The sequence below is a fragment of the Equus przewalskii genome, chromosome 13 (assembly GCF_037783145.1).
Source record: "Equus przewalskii isolate Varuska chromosome 13, EquPr2, whole genome shotgun sequence".
Taxonomy (NCBI): domain Eukaryota; kingdom Metazoa; phylum Chordata; class Mammalia; order Perissodactyla; family Equidae; genus Equus; species Equus przewalskii.
The window spans coordinates 25,720,757-25,736,766 of NC_091843.1; the positions used below are offsets into that span (position 1 = coordinate 25,720,757).

General features: G+C 50.0%; 1 protein-coding gene across 2 annotated transcripts in view; it reads left to right on the top strand.

Annotated features, from left to right (window-relative positions):
- Positions 1-15,788, top strand: part of FAT2 (FAT atypical cadherin 2) — a 79,279-nt gene extending 63,491 nt beyond the window's left edge. For both annotated transcript variants that reach the window (XM_070570434.1, XM_070570435.1), the window contains exons 19-24: positions 61-871; positions 3,680-3,825; positions 7,880-8,321; positions 10,470-10,623; positions 12,302-12,759; positions 13,789-15,788. In XM_070570434.1, the coding sequence (XP_070426535.1) occupies positions 61-871; positions 3,680-3,825; positions 7,880-8,321; positions 10,470-10,623; positions 12,302-12,759; positions 13,789-14,321 (2,544 nt within the window). In that variant the 3' untranslated portion in view covers positions 14,322-15,788. The remainder of the gene's footprint in view (positions 1-60; positions 872-3,679; positions 3,826-7,879; positions 8,322-10,469; positions 10,624-12,301; positions 12,760-13,788) is intronic.
- The last annotated feature ends 222 nt before the right edge of the window (positions 15,789-16,010 follow it).

A 16,010-nucleotide genomic window follows, 5' to 3' on the forward strand; every position in this document is an offset into this window, starting at 1 on the left:
TCTGAGTCTCGGCAAGGAGGCTGCAGCCCTATGTAACGGTGGTGCCTATTTTGCCCACAGGTGTCCGACAGCGGCATCCCTCCCCTGTCATCTTCGACGTCTGTCAGGGTCCACGTCATGGAGCAGAGCCGCTACCCGCCCTCCGCCCTCCCTCTGGAGATCTTCATCACCACCGGGGAGGAGGAGTTCCAGGGCGGCATGGTGGGTAAAATCCACGCCACAGACCGAGACCCCCAGGACACACTGACCTACAGCCTGGCGGGAGGGGAGACCCGGGACAGGCACTTCTCAGTGGGTGCGCCCGATGGCAAGATCATCGCCGCTCCAGGACTGCCTCGGGGCCGCTATGCGTTCAACGTCACAGTCAGCGACGGGACCTTCACTGCCACTGCTGGGGTCCACGTCCACGTGTGGCACGTGGGGCGCGAGGCTCTGCAGCAGGCCATGTGGATGGGCTTCCACCAGCTCACCCCAGAGGAGCTGGTGAGCGACCACTGGAGGAACCTGCAGAGGTTCCTCAGCAACAAGCTGGACATCAAACGAGCCAACATCCACCTGGCCAGCCTCCAGCCTGCAGAGGCCATGGCTGGGGTGGATGTGCTCCTGGTCTTTGAGGGGCATTCCGGAACCTTCTACAAGCTGCAGGAGCTCGCATCCATCATCACTCGCTCAGCCAAGGAGATGGAGCACTCGGTGGGAATTCAGATGAGGTCAGCCATGCCCGTGGTGCCCTGCCAAGGGCCAAGCTGCCAGGGTCAAATGTGCCAAGAGACAGTGCACCTGGATCCCAGGGTTGGGCCCACGTACAGCACAGCCCGGCTCAGCATCCTGACCCCGCGGCACCGCCTGGAGAGGAACTGCTCCTGCAATGGTGAGGAGTGGGCCCACCCCAGGACAAACAGCACTGTGGGCTCAGCCAGGCTAACTCGAGGCAGGGACATCCCAGGAGGCTCTGGGGGGTAGTTAAAGGGAAGTTTCAACAGGGCTAAAGGCCACAGGCCACCGTGAGACAGCAGTGGCCTCACAAAATCTAGTCAGGGAATAGCACCCTTACTCCTGGCCACTTTTTAGAATTTTGAAAATAACAGTTAAGAGTATTAGAGGCAGTTTAGCATCATGGCTAAGAGCATGGACTCGGGCATCAGATTGCCTGGGTTCAAATCCCAGCTCTGCCACTTATTAGCCAGGTGACCTTGGGAAAATTATTTAATTTCTCTGTGCCCTTGGACTGTTGTAGGACTTAAATGAGTATTAAATAGCAAAGGCTTGCTTAGAGGAGTGCCTGATATATAGGATGTGGTCAATAAACACGAGTTACTAATACTACTGTTATTACTCTGGCCTGGTGCTTATAACCTGAAGGTTTAGAGGCAACAGCTAAGGTTCAAACCCCAGCTCTATCACTTGATAGCTGTATAACCTTGGGTGGGTTATTAAAACCCTCTTAGCTTTAGTCTCTCCTTTATAAAATAATGAAAATAATATCATCTGCCTTTGGAGTTGGTTTGGGGAGTAAATTACTCAATGGATATAACAGCACTTAACCCCTGGCTGGCCGGTAATAAGCATCCCATCCGTGGTGTCTGTCATTCACACGGTAGCAGTTGTTGCTATAAGGACTCTGCTGGGTGCCAGGCTCTGTGTTTATGTTACTAAACTCCCTGGCACCACAGCCTACAAAGCAGGGCCGTTAGCTCCATTTACAGTTGCAACTCAGATATGGGGATTGTATTGTCTCGCTTTGCCTGAAACTGTACAGCCTCCACTGAAAGGCTGGTTATTTAAATACCTGTGTGTCCCACTCTAAAGCCTGAGTTCTTCACCAAGCTCTTCAGGAACTCAGTTTTCTGAGAGGACTCACCCCAGTGCCCCCGGCATTAAGACCAATGCCCTGGACCTGCTCAGGAGCATTGGCAAAAGGAGAATGGCATCACCTCCAGCTCACCATCGCCCCCTGCCTGGCCTGGCCTATCCTTTGCGGGTGGACCCAGTTTGCATGAGGGCAGTTCTTTCTGGGAAGACTGGTGGACTTTCTCCAGGGCCCACTGGATGTAGGCTGAGTGAGCTACTCTTCGGGGGTGCGGGAGGGGGCCTCCCTTCTTGTGTCTCTTGCCCCAGAGTCAGCTTCAGAGAAAGCTGTGATGGCGGAAGGTTCTCTCTTGACCACCTGGCATCAGACGGCAGAGGTTCTAAAGTGAAGATTGTGCAAAATCACCTGGGGAGTGTGTTTTTAAAGAGAGCTGCTCTTGAGTGTCACCTTCAGAGTGTTTTGTTTAGAAGGTCTTGGGTGAAGCCAGAATTGGCATTTTTCACCAGCACCTCAGGCAATTCTGAAGCAGGTGGTCCAGGGGTGCACTTTGAGATGCACTAGCTAGGCTGGCTCACGGAGCATGAGCATCACTTGGGGAGGGTTTGTTTAACCTTTTAGTGAAATAGGACATACAGAAAGATCTGTGTGTCATAAGTGAATTTTCACACCAAACACACCGGTGTAACCAGCACCTAGATCAAGGATCAGAAAATGACCAGCATCTCAGAAACCTCCTTCGGGCTCTCTTCCAGTCAGCACATCCATCGTGGGGAGATTTTTAAAACACGGATCCCCATGTGGCACCAGAACTACTGAGCCGTACTCTCCGAGGGGAGAGCCTGGCATTCCGTGTTCTAAGAGACTCTCCAGCTGATTCTGATATTCGGCCAGGTGTGGGAATTCCTGATCCAGATCATCTTCAATATCCCATCCAATAATGACCGACTACCATGGAATTGCCACATCAGAGCGTTTTAGACCTATGGAATGATAGATTCCTAGGGTCTTGTAATCTGTCCTTCCTTCTCCTCCTTTTGGCCTTTGTTCTCTCTCCTCAACTATTCCTCTTCCCTAGCTATCTGGGGCCTGTACCACTCATCCTTCCCTTGACAACTATAAGCTTATTCACACAGAAGTTTTAGGGATTTAAGAGCTCAGTTCACTTCTCAGGAGGGTGCATCTTTAACAATCTGGGGAGGGCAGTACTTGATATAACACAGCATTTCCCAAAGGGGGTCCCACAGATTGCTATTTCCAAGGGCATAGGTGCATAGGTGGTCACATAAGAGGGTCCCATTGTCAGATAAACTTGAGAAACTCAAGTTGAGGTGAAGACTCCTTATGCAACTGCGCATTAGCAATTGCCGCGGGGGGATGGAGCACACGGGGCTTTACAGAAGTTTTGACCACACGATCTCTCATGCCCCCTTCCTGTATCACAGAGTGTCCCTTGACCTCTCAGAAGCATTTCATTTGGGAAGTACTTACTCAACTGATTATACTCCTGGTGATAGAGATATCTTGAGGGAAAAATCCCTTGTGGTGTTCCTGAGATCAGACGTATATGCTAAATCCTCTCCAATTCTACCTCCTTCTTCCCCAAGTGATGTCAGAAGTAACGTGGAAACTACGTAGGATGGAAATTCTGATTTCCACACATTTGATTGATTACTTTTCTGGCCTGATTCTTGCTTTCTTAATAGTTTGAGCACATAGTTCCCGACCCACGTGGGAGCCAAGGCTGGGGTCCCCGGGGCCAAAGGAAGGTATACAGGGTGATAGCCCCCCAAGGGCTGAATGGGACCGTCAGTTGGAGGGGTCTATGGAGACCACTTCACGCGCAGGTGACACCTCTGGTTGCTGTCACAGGTACTGCCGTGAGGTTCAGCGGGCAGAGCTTCGCCCGGTACAGTCTCCCAGAGGCTCAGAACTGGCACATCCGTTTCCGTCTGAAAACACTCCAGTCACAGGCCATTCTCCTGTTCAGCAATGAGACAGTGCGTGTCTCCGTGAAGGTAAGACACCGCCAGCCCGAGAGATTTCCTGTGAGCATGCGCTGGGGAGGTGGGGGAGCATGAGCACAGCCAAGAAGGCCATTTCTGCAAAGAAATCCCTGCGTGGTTTTCAGGGATGCTGGCCGTGACTGTTGGATCAGGACACGAGACTTTCTAGTCCTGATCGCCACAGCCACCCTACCTGGAGATATATGTTCAAGGACAACTAGAGGTCAGGCTGTTCTGTGGGATAAGAGAGCCTCTGAAGATAGAAAGAGAGATGACTGAGGCCACCTGGGCCCCGATGGTTTTGTCACTTGTGCTGACTAATAGACCAGTGTTTCCCCAGAGGGGTGGGAGGCTGGCTACCATGGGGGTGCTCAAGATGACAAAGCCAGCATTAAGTTACATGGAATCGCATGGAAGAAAAATGATTTCCTTTCGAATGGTCTTTCAGACCTTCTGATTACGTCATCTAGAAAGTCTAAGTTTGCCCGCCCGATTTTAACACCTCTATCACACACGCCAATCTGCCACTTTGACAGAGAGAAAGCAGTCTTTGGCAGCTGGTTTGAATTTAATTAATTCAACAAATATTTATTAAGCATCCGCTATGTGGCAGGCACTGTCTTAGGTGCATGGGTGTCATCAGTGAATAAGACAAAAACCCCTCTTCGAGCTTTCATCCTATAGAGGGCCGACTGACAAGAAACATAAACATAATAAGTCAGAACATTATAGTTTGTCCGAATGTGCTAAGTGCTATGATCAAAAAGAAAGAAGAAACACTTAAAGGGGATCAGGAGTGTTAGGAGTTGCAATTTTAAATGAGGTGGTCAGGGAAGGCTTCATTCAGGCGATAACTGAACAATAATTTAAGGGGGTGAGGGAGTTAGCTATGTAGACATCTGGGGGAACAGTATTCTAGGTAGAGGGAATAGCAGGAGAATGCTGAGCATGTTTAAGGACCAACCCAGAGGTCTATATGGCTTGAGTGAAGTGAGCAAGGGGAACAGTAGTAGTAGGGGTCGAGGTCGGAGATATAATGGAATGGGGGCATATCTATAATGATCTCATAGGCTATTTAAGGACGTTGGCTTTTATTCTGAGCAAAATGAAGGGCATTAGAAGGTTCCTCAGTGAATTGGCATGATATGACATATGCAAAAAGGGTCATCATGGCTGCTGGCTTGAGAATAGACTTTAGAGGAACAAGAATAGTAGCAGAGAGACCCAACCAAAAGACTGTTCCAATAATTCAGGTGAGAGATGATGGCAGTTTAGACCAGGTTAACCACAGTACAACTGGGAAGAAGATGTCAGATTCTGGATCAACTTTGAAGGTAAAGTCAACAGGATTTCCTGATGAATTGAACGAGGGCTGGGAGTAACATTTTGGCCTGAGCAACTAGAAGTAATGGAGTTGCTACCAACAGACCTGGGGAAGGATATGGGTAAAGCAGGTTTTGGGGGGAAGGTCAAGAGTTCAGTTTTGGACATGTAAGTTTGAGATGCCTATTAGACCTCCAAGTGGAGCTGGATAAACAAGTCTAGCATTTGTGAGGAAGGCCTGGGCTGGAGATGAAGATCTGGAGTCTTCAGCATATACATAGAACTGAAAGCCGTGAGACTGGGAGATCACCAAGGAATGTAGATTGAAAAGAGAGCAGACCAAGGGTTCATCCTTGAGACACTCCAACATTGAGACATCAGGGGAAGAGAAGGCTCCAACAAACGAGACTGAAGAGGAACAACCAGTGACATTGGAAGAAAACCAAATGTTGCATCTGGGAAGCCTATCAAGAAGGAAGGAGTGACCCGCTGGGCAATATGCTGCTGAGAGGTCAAGCAAGATGGGAAGTGATATCAATCATTGATTTGGCAACACAGAAGTCACTGAATACCCTAACACCAGTGGTTTCAGTGTCATAGTGGGTGGGGGTGGAATTTTGCTGCAAAGGAGGAGCAAAGAAAGAAAGTGATATCTGGCAGGAGGAGTAGGTTCTAGACAACTTTTGTTTTTTTAGATTAGAGCAATGACAACATGTTTGCATGATGATTGGGTTGATCCAGTAGAGAAGGAACAAAGACGCAGGAAAGAGAAAGGAGTCAGTGGACCCTCATCCTTCGGGGGGTGGGATCTAGTGCATAATGGAGAGAGAGGCTTTTGCCGATTGGACAGATGTGATGGTGAGGGTGCCTGCAAGTTCCTATCTGATTGCTGGAGTGAGGATGAGGAGGGTGACATTAGGGGTGTGAGGAGAGAGAAGTTGTGAAAATAGTCATCAGGGAGAGTGAGAAGACTAAAGGAAGCTAGTATGATGGTTGGGCAGCCTGAAGAGCTCATTTGAGACTCATGATCATGAAATTAGAGGGAGACCAATAAGCAAGGCTGTGTGCTTTTCTCCAGCCAAGTTCAGCTCCACGATGCTCATATAGAGTAGGTGGAGAGTCTGATTTTACCAAATGTGTGGGTTTGCCAAGTCAGTTCCACTAAGTTAGAAAGGAACAGGAGTTTGGCTATGGAATTTAAGCCTGATAAGGAGAGGAGTGAGGACATTACAGAGGTGAAAGACAGTGACAACACTGTTGATCTGTTGGTGGGATCAACAGATTTGTGTCCTAGGTAACCGAAAGGAGCGATTTAACGACAATGTTTTGAGTTGTACTTATTTTCGTCATTCTCTTTTCTTAATGGCAAGTTACATTGGTTTCCTATTTTCCAAAATAAAACTAAGTTTCCTTTTTAAGTCAATAAAGGTATAGGTAGTATTCAACCAGGGCAAAAATCTGAAAGATGGCATACAAATGGCCAACTTCCCAGAAACACTGGGCTAGATCTTCAGTTTCACCCAGAGAAAGCTCCACCTCACCCAGAATGATCAGAAAAATATTTGACCCCAAGTAGTCCTGCTTCTTGGAGGTAAGGTGAACTAAAATGTTCTAACGCAGGGGTTCTCAGACTTTTTGATTTCAAGACTTTTTTACACTCTTAAAAATTATTGAAAATCCTTGGGAAGTTTTGTTATAGCTATTGACACTTTCAATATTCGAAATTAAAACTGAGAAATGTTAAAATCTTTATTGATGCACTTAAAACAACAAGAAATCCGTTACATGTTAACATAAATATCGTATTTTTGCAAAAAATAATTACATTTTCCAAAATACAAAAAAAGAGTGGCATTGTTTTACATTTTTGTAAATCTCTCTTATGTCTGACTTAGAAGACAGCTGCCTTCTCGTATCTACTTCTGCCTTTGTCTGTTGGGATAGCATGTGTCTAGAAATCTCCACTGTATATTTGTGAGAGAATGAGAGTAGAAAAGACAAATAATGTCTTAGGATTATTACGAAAAATAGTTTCCCCTGGGGGATCCCCTGAAAAGATCTTGGAGACCCACTTTGAGAGCCACTGAACTGTTGAGTAAGAAGGAGGGAGGGGCCAGCCCGGTGGCGCAGCAGTTAAGTGAGCACATTCCGCTCCTCGGCGGCCCAGGGTTCGCTGGTTCGGATCCCAGGTGCAGACATGGCACCGCTTGGCACGCCACGCTGTGGTAGGTGTCCCACATAAAATTGAGGAAGATGGGCACGGATGTTAGCTTAGGGCCAGCCTTCCTCAGCAAAAAGTGGAGGATTGGCAGTAGTTAGCTCAGGGCTAATCTTCCTCAAAAAAAAAATAAATAAAAGAAGGAGGGAGAGGGAGGTCTTTTGAAAACCTCCTTGAAGGCACACGGTTGGGAGTGTAGAATGTTGGAGAAGCCTGTGAAGAAGAATCCAAAAGATGCGGTCTTGATCTGCGAGGCACCTCTGGGCCTCAGTTTTCTCATCTGTGAAATGGAGATGTCATCCCTGCCCAGACCATCCCATGGACAAATGAGGCCATGGACAGAAGAACACTTGAAGGGCTTTTATGCTTCACAAATGCAACGTGTAAAACAGCCTTGAAAACCACCAAACATTACCCCTCCCACCCCTGAAAACATGACCAACATTCTTTGCACTGCAGCCTATGGGCGGTGATTTGAATAAGGACTTCTTGGCTTTGCTGACGGCATCTGGGTTTTCTTTGCAGCTGGTCGATGGAGTGCTCTGGCTGGAATACGGCTGCCCCAGTGGTTTCTACGGAAATCTTTCCTCCTGGCTCCATGTGAATGACCAACAGTGGCACACCATTCTGCTGGAGGAGATGGACACTGCCATCCGCCTCTTGGTTGACAGCGCAGGCAACGCCACCCTTGTGCTGCCAGAGACCTGCCGGGGTCGGAGGCCTGAGAGAGACCTCTTTCTGGGAGGCCGTGTCCTCTTGCATTCTTCCCCAAAGGTCTCCCGGGGCTTTGAAGGCTGCCTGGATGCTGTTGCGATCAACAGAGAGGCACTGGAGCTGCTGGCCCATGGCAAGAAGGCGGCAGGCTTACTGGAGAGGCAGGCCCTCACCCACTGCTGCTTCCACAGTGAGGAGTGCAGCCAGAACCCGTGTCTCAATGGTGGGAAGTGCTCACACACCCACGGGGCAGGTAAGGGCTGGGGCCAACCCCACGGCTGATCCCACAAGGCTCCTCAGAGAGCTCCGACATGTTGAATTAGCAATCACATATCACTGCAGAGTTTACAAAGCATACTCCTTCACCACAGCCCCATGAAGGAAGGAGGGTGGGAGGGAAAAGAGCCATCAATGGCTCCATTTTACCGCTCAGGAAACTGCTAGGCTATGTAAGCGACACCCAGAGAGGTAAAGGAACTCACCCAAGGTCACATGGCTATTAAGTGAGAGAGGCATATTCGGGGATCTCAGGGGAGCACTCCTCCCTCCTGATCCCAAATGTTCCAATCTTCTCCCTACTGTCTGGTGACATATGAGTTGGGATCCATTAGGTTTACACTATGGGAAGCCAGGAGTCTTCCTTCTCTCTCAACAAGAGCTGCCTTGCTTTCTATTTTTTTCGGATGGGGGAAGGGCACACATGGGGACCTCTGGGGCAGACGGTTGAGTTCATCATACATCTTAGTGTCATCATTGGTCCCTGCAAAGTTTCTCTTTCTTATTTCCCTTTAATCTCCACTCCACTGCCTTCTTCCTTCCCCAGCCCTAACACTTAAAGTCTTTAAATGAATTCTTGCAAAATGTCTATTACAGTTTTCCACACGCTCAAACTTCTAATTTATGTAAGTAGTGTATCATTTTTTACAATTTCCCATCCATGTTGCCACAAGTATTCTTATTCGTTGCTTTAATTGCAGCTCAGTACTCCAAGGCGTGCATGCACTCACATTTCCCTCTCCACTCTCTCAGCAATGAACACCCTGGTGGCTTCCTCAGACATGTCATCTTGTAAACTCATGTCTCCAGAAGGTGTGAGGACCTTCTTCACACACACACATACACCCCTACCAGGGATGGAATTCACATACCCAGAGCATGCAAACAATTATTTTGACTAAATAGGGTCAAATTGCTCTCCAGCCTGGCCACAGCAGCCAGTACTTCCACCAGCAGTGCATGAGGTTTCTATGTACCTACATCCATGTCAACACCTGGCATGGTCTCATTTCCTAATTTTTGTCTGGCTAATAGTACTGTCATTTCTACCTTCAAATATCCAAGGAGTCCATCCCTTCTCTATCCCCACCGCCATCACTCTGACCCAAGCCCCTGTCGTCTCTCACCTTTTCTGCTGTGCCAGCTGCCTCCTGCTCTCCCCCTTCTCTCCCCCCACTTGCATCTTCCAGCAGGGCGCCAGAGTGATCTTTACATAATACAGGTCTGAGCGAGTCACTTTCCTGCTTAGGACCCGTCAGTGGCTTCCCCGTGCTGTTCCGGTAGAGCCCCGATTCCGAATTCCTGCATATGGCTCATCCCTCCGATGCCCTGCCCCCCCCCCCACCTCCTGGCCCTGCACCTCCCACTCTCCCCTCCACTCACTAGGCTCTCCCACCCTGGCATCGTAGTTCTTGGGGAATGCCACAGCCTCCCCTCCGAGCCTTTGCACACGTTCTTCTGCCTGAATCACCTTCCTGTCTGCCCCTCTATCTTTTTGCCTGACTAATTTTTACTCATCCTTCAGGTCTCAACTGAAATATCACCTCCTCCAGGAAACCTCCCCTGGTTCCTAGACTAGGCTGGTCCCCTCTCGGCAACACATCCCTTCAATAAGACTAATTTTTATGATAATTAGTAACATACTGATATTATATAAAACTGTCTAGGTTTGAATCCCAATTTTGTCACTTACTAGCTGTGTGACCTTGAGCAAATGTCATACATTCTCTGTGTCTCATTTCCTCACCTGCCATCAACCTGTCCCCGGATGAGGATAATAATAGTAACCAATCTCAGAGTTGTCATGAGGATCAAATGAGCTCATATATGAAGATTCTTAGGACAATGACTACCACTGAATAAGTGTTGTCTGGGATGATGGTGAGGATATCCATTATTATTCTTTAGACGCCTGTAAGTTGTTTGAGGGCAGGATCAAGTCTTGCCCAGCAGGGCACCAGCGCCCAACCTGGTGTTCATTGCAGAGGAAGGCACTCAATAACTAAACGTGAACGCATGGACTGCAAATGCACCGAGGTCTCCCCTCCATCCTGGACGGCTCTCAGCCTGGGTTACCTGACTGCTAGGCCAGTGCGCTCTCTTACCTCCCTTCCCCTCCTCCCAGGCTACGTGTGCCAGTGTCCCCCACAATTCTCTGGGAAGCACTGTGAACAAAGAAGGGAGAACTGCACTTCAATACCCTGCCTGGAGGGTGGGACTTGCATCTCCTCCCCCGAAGGAGCCTCCTGTAACTGCCCTCACCCTTACACGGGAGACAGGTAAGCACCGGAGAGGCCACCTGCCATTGGCTCCTCACTCTGGATTTGGCATCATTAAGAATGACCTCTGCACTCGGAGCTCTAGAGAAGCCAGTGGGAGCCCAGGGGCTGAGCGCTCCACGGACCTGGTTTCCCTGCTGTTTTCCAAGTGTCAAGGCTTCTCCCTTCGATCGCCTGAATCAGAACACTCTGGGAGGGGGAGGTGCTTGTTAAAAAGACAGATTTCCCAAGGCCTAGTCTGACCCTGCTGAATCAGACTCACTGGGCTGGGGCCCAGGAATCTGCACTTCTAACCAGCTTCTCAGCTGGTTCTGATCTTTGCTGAAGTCTGAACATAGCTAAACTTATTCTCTTGCTCTGGCTCATGACTTCTCAGAAAGCAGCCTAGGAACAATGACTCCACTTGGTACAGACACTGCTGTGGGTCTCGAACCCCACTGCCAAGCCACGTGTGCCTCATATTATGCTGGCTTGGGGTGGGTTGCAAGGGAAGGCAAATCATTCCTAGAATCCGAGAGGCAAAGAGGCTTTGGAAATTAGCTGGTTTTATGGCTCCCCAACTTGGGAGCCTTTAAAAAAGAATCATAAGGGAGACTGGCAAAAAATATAGATTCCTAGACCAACTAAATGAGAATCTCCAAGAAATGAGGCCTGAGATTCTATTTTTTACAAGCTGCCAAGGGATCCCCTTGCTGTCAGCATGTACATAAGAGAGCCAATGATACAGTCCACCCATTCATTTTACAGATGGAGAAACTGAGGCCCGGGGAAGGAAAGGGCTTACCCAAGATTCCCCCATATGTTTATGACCCAAGTCCTTTCTCCCGGCAACTAGCATTGCGGCCCCACCTCGCTTCCTGCTCTGCAGTGGAGCATGCTCCCTATTCGGTAGATGGTAGACGTGATGGGAGGAGCCTTCCTGGCTGAAAGTGGCGTTTGCATTTTAAAAGAGGAGCTTGGGGAGGACAGTGTTAAACACAAAAGGACAAGCTGGTGGTGGTGAAATTTCAGGCCCTGGGAGATGTTTTGGACTCAAGTGGGATGGAGGGAGCCTGGCCCCAATATCCCTCAAAAGTGGATAAAGCTGGCCATGGAAGTCTCCTAGGAGCCTTCCAGCATGGAATGACAAGCCAAAGATGACCTGAGAGGTCACAGGGCTCCAGGTGCTCTCTCTGAGGAAGTTGCCCGATATAAGGTCTGTGCAGGGCCACGCTGTGTTTCTGTGGCCTTCTGGTGGAGAATAGCGGATAACACTGGTGCCTGGTGGCCATTGCTGGGTGACTGTTGACTTGTATCTGGGACCCTGACATTATTGCTAGAGGACAGCTGGGTATGTCAGCTGCCTCTACTACAGTATACAGTTGGAAATCTGACCTCATTGGTGGAGAATATATCCAATGCCTAGATCTTATGGGTGAAAAATGATGGATGTGCCCAGAGCCTGGATCCAAGCGGTCATGAAGGAAGGTGTAGCTGAGTCCCATCCCTTACTGGTGGAGGATGGAAAGTTCTGAAGTTGGTATGTCGTTATGTTTGATAATTATCTTTATTTTTTTGGTGAAAAATTGGAAAGGGTAGGCTTGAGTGCAGGGGTCTCCATCCCATAGATCTTTGTAAGATGGGACATGGAAAGGGCAGTACAGTGACTCTGCCCCTGACTACTTCTCTGTCTCTGCAGGTGTGAAATGGAGGCCAGGGGCTGCTCAGAAGGACACTGCCTAGTCACCCCTGAGATCAAAAGGGGAGACTGGGGGCAGCAGGAGATTCTGATCATCATATTTGCCCTACTGTTGATCACTGTATGCACTGCTGGGCTTCTCTTCTACTGTCGCCGTTGCAAGTCCCACAAGCCTGTGGCCATGGAGGACCCAGACCTCCTGGCCAGGAGCGTTGGTGTTGATACCCAAGCCATGCCTGCCATCGAGCTCAACCCCCTGAGCACCAGCTCCTGTGACAACGTGAACCAACTGGAGCCCAGCAAGACCTCAGTTCCCAACGAACTTGTCACTTTTGGACCCAGCTCTAAGCAGCGGCCAGTGGTCTGCAGTGTGCCTCCCAGACTCCCGCCAGCTGTGGTCCCCTCCCACTCTGACAATGAGTCCATCATTAAGAGGACCTGGTCAGGCGAGGATATGGGTGAGTATAACCAGAGGCCTTTAGCTTCTGGCATTGATGGAAAGGGGTGGTAGACCTAAACACTCCATTATCTGAGATACAAGGGTTTTGGGCCACCATCCAGTCCAATCCCTTGGTATGGGATATGAAGGGATGTGTTCAAGGTCACAGTGTATTAGTGGACTGGAACAGATGCCAGGTCTCTGGACTCAGAGTCTGTGGTGTATTCCTCTGCACCAGGACCCACACCTCTAAATTCCAAGTCATTTCGTAGGATTGATGTCCATGGCAGAAACCTATAAACCCTGGATAGGGGTGGGTAGGATCCCTGGAGTGAAAAGGGGCTTTGGGCTTTTCTGGGAAGGGAAAAAGAAGCAGTAGTCCACCCAATCTGGAACGGCAGCAGCCTTGGGCCAGACCTGGCTGGCCTAGAGGAGGGACCTTCACCACCCCCACAATCTTTGGCTCAAAAGGAGGTGAATTTGTAAACAATTTGTATTTTCTGGCTTATTCACCAATAGTTAAAACAGATATTTTCATTAACTTTTTGCCGATAGCGTAACTGGGGCCCATAAAGACAGTGACTTGTTCTAACTCACCCAACTATTCAGTATCAGCAACACAGCTAGGACCAAAGATGCCTAGTCTCCAATCTTCCAAGCCACATCTCATTTAATCGCCCTCTATGGTATATGCCATCATGCATCGAGCTCCAAACTGTGTGTCTGTTTCCTTCAATTAAGGAGACAAAACTCAACCAGTAGCTACTGGAGACATCCATATTATTCCCTTGTTCACTGACCCTCGGATCAGAGGTAGATTTCCAAGATGGGCTGACTTTGCGTTGAACCACTGGACTTGAATTTGACCCCATTGGATTCTAGCTATCAACCTAAGCTGCCAGAGACAACACGCATAGATGAGCCACATATTGACCCACTCCTTGGGCCGTCTCCACTACATGCTAAGTTATAGATTGTAGCTATCAGGCCAGCTGGAACCTTTGCCAGGGAAACTCAGAGCTCACCCTATCTTGCTGTTCCCTTTCAGTGTACCCAGGCGGAGTCGCGGTCTGGCCCCCTACTTACTCCAGGAAGGAATGCTGGGAATATCCCCACCCTGACGTGGCCCCAGGCCCTCTGCCACCCTCACCTCACCGCCACCAGACCCCAGCTGTGATGCCGGACCCCACTGGCCTCTATGGGGGCTTCCCCTTCCCACTGGAGATGGAAAACAAGCGGGCACCCCTCCCACCCCGTTACAGCAACCAAAACCTGGAAGATTTGATGCCCCCACGGCCCCCTAGTCCCCGGGAGCACCTGCTGGCCCCCTGTCTCAACGAGTACACAGCCATTAGCTACTACCACTCACAGTTCCGGCAGGGAGGGGGAGGGCCCTGCCTAGCAGAGGGGGGCTCCAAGGGGGTGAGCATGCGCCTCAGCCGGGCCGGGCCCTCTTATGCCGACTGTGAGGTAGGGGGTGGGATTCCCACAGGCCGGGGCCAGCCCCAAGCCCCCCCCAACTATGAGGGCTCTGACATGGTGGAGAGTGATTACGGGAGCTGTGAGGAGGTCATGTTCTAGCTGTCCTCAGAGGAAGGCAGGTGGGAGGCCAAGGGCTTGGCCCCTTCCTCCTGTCTTAGAGGGAGTGAGTTGAACATGGCTGGGAAAGTGGGGGTGGGGAGCCCCCATACCCAGTCCAGGCTGCCATACCTTGAAATGTGCTCTTCCAGACCCCCAGCTAGTCCCTGACGATGGAGGGAAGCTGAGGGTAGAGCTTTAGAAACAGCACTAGGGCCCCCAACAGAAAAGGGATGCACAGAGCAGTTACCCTGGAAAGCCAGGAAAAACTGACTCTGAGAGGGGCAAGAGGCAGTATGTCACTGATTTGCCATCTCTCAGCCCCCAGGGAGGCAGGGCCCAAAGGACTGGATAAGCTCCATCAGGGTGCATGTGTATACCTGCCTGCAGCTCCATTCTGGAGGCAGAGGCAGGTTCGTGCCTGACTGGCAACCACGACACCTGCTATAGACATGAGGTCCAGGGTCACCTGACCCTGAGGGCCACAGGGTGTCCTAGGGGCTGAGAGGTGAGCAGCAGGTGAATGGGTACCAAAGGTCACTGTGCACCCACTTCATTTATACATTCACTGCAGTGTCTGCTCCATGTCAGACACTGTGGCAGGCATCAGGGATAAGATAGTGAACAAGGTGACAATGGTCATAAGGAGCATCACTTGGCCTCACTTGGTCCCACTCTTCTAATCCAGAGTCCGAGCAGCCTGCTCCAGCTCTTTAAGTCCATGACTTCCGACCAGCAAGGGCCCGCCGGGATTCCGCAGCCCTGGACCTTCTTTGCTAAAGAATTCAGACCTCATAGAACTCTGGGTTCTTCATCCCAAGTTTCTCAAGCACTTTGGGCCAAAGGCAGGAAGGATGTAATTTTCATTTAAAAAATTCTTAGGCACTTTTCAATCTTGCTGTCAGGATGAGTTGTCCCAAAGGGATTTTTCTTCCCTAGACACAAGGAACTAAGACTTCGTTTCAGGACAGGGTGGAGGCAGGGGGCTGGACATCAGAGTGTCCAGGCTGGACCCCTTGCCCTTTCCTGCCCCTCGTTTCACATGCCTGCCAACATAAGTGTTACCTGCAGTGACTCAACCCTACGCATGGAGGGTCAATGCGGGCGCGTGTCTGCACATGTGGGCACCCATGTATAGTACGTGTGTACACATGTGCAGTGTGTATGTAGCCAGGAGTGGCAGGGACCTGAGAATTCTGGTAGCCTTGCCACTCCCTCCCCTGCCAATCCCTCTTTCTGGTCCAGTGACTTTTCACGTGTGCTGTTTCTGGAGACAAAGTCAAAGGAAGAGCAATAGAGACTCCTACCCACAGGGGTGCTGCAGACAGGGAGAGGGATCTGTGTGGGTGAGAGCGAATTTGTGTGGGTGGTGCGTGGCTGTGTGTGTGACTGTGAGCACGCGTGACGGGATGCATGGTTTCATTGGTCATTTGTTTTTTTTTTAACAATAAAATGTCTTTTTTACTGTTATTTTCTGTGTCACTTGGCCCGTTTGCAGTTGAGTCAGGGGCAGGGCATGAAGGCCTCCAGGCCCTTCCACGCTGAGGCTCATGGACCTTGGAGACTGGAAGGGACCCAGGAGGTCATCAAGGCCTCTGATTCCCACAACTAGCAAGATGGCTAAAGTCAGATCCCGGAGCCCTACCCCAGACGTACAAGGTCAGACCCTCTGGGAGTGGGGCCCAGGACACC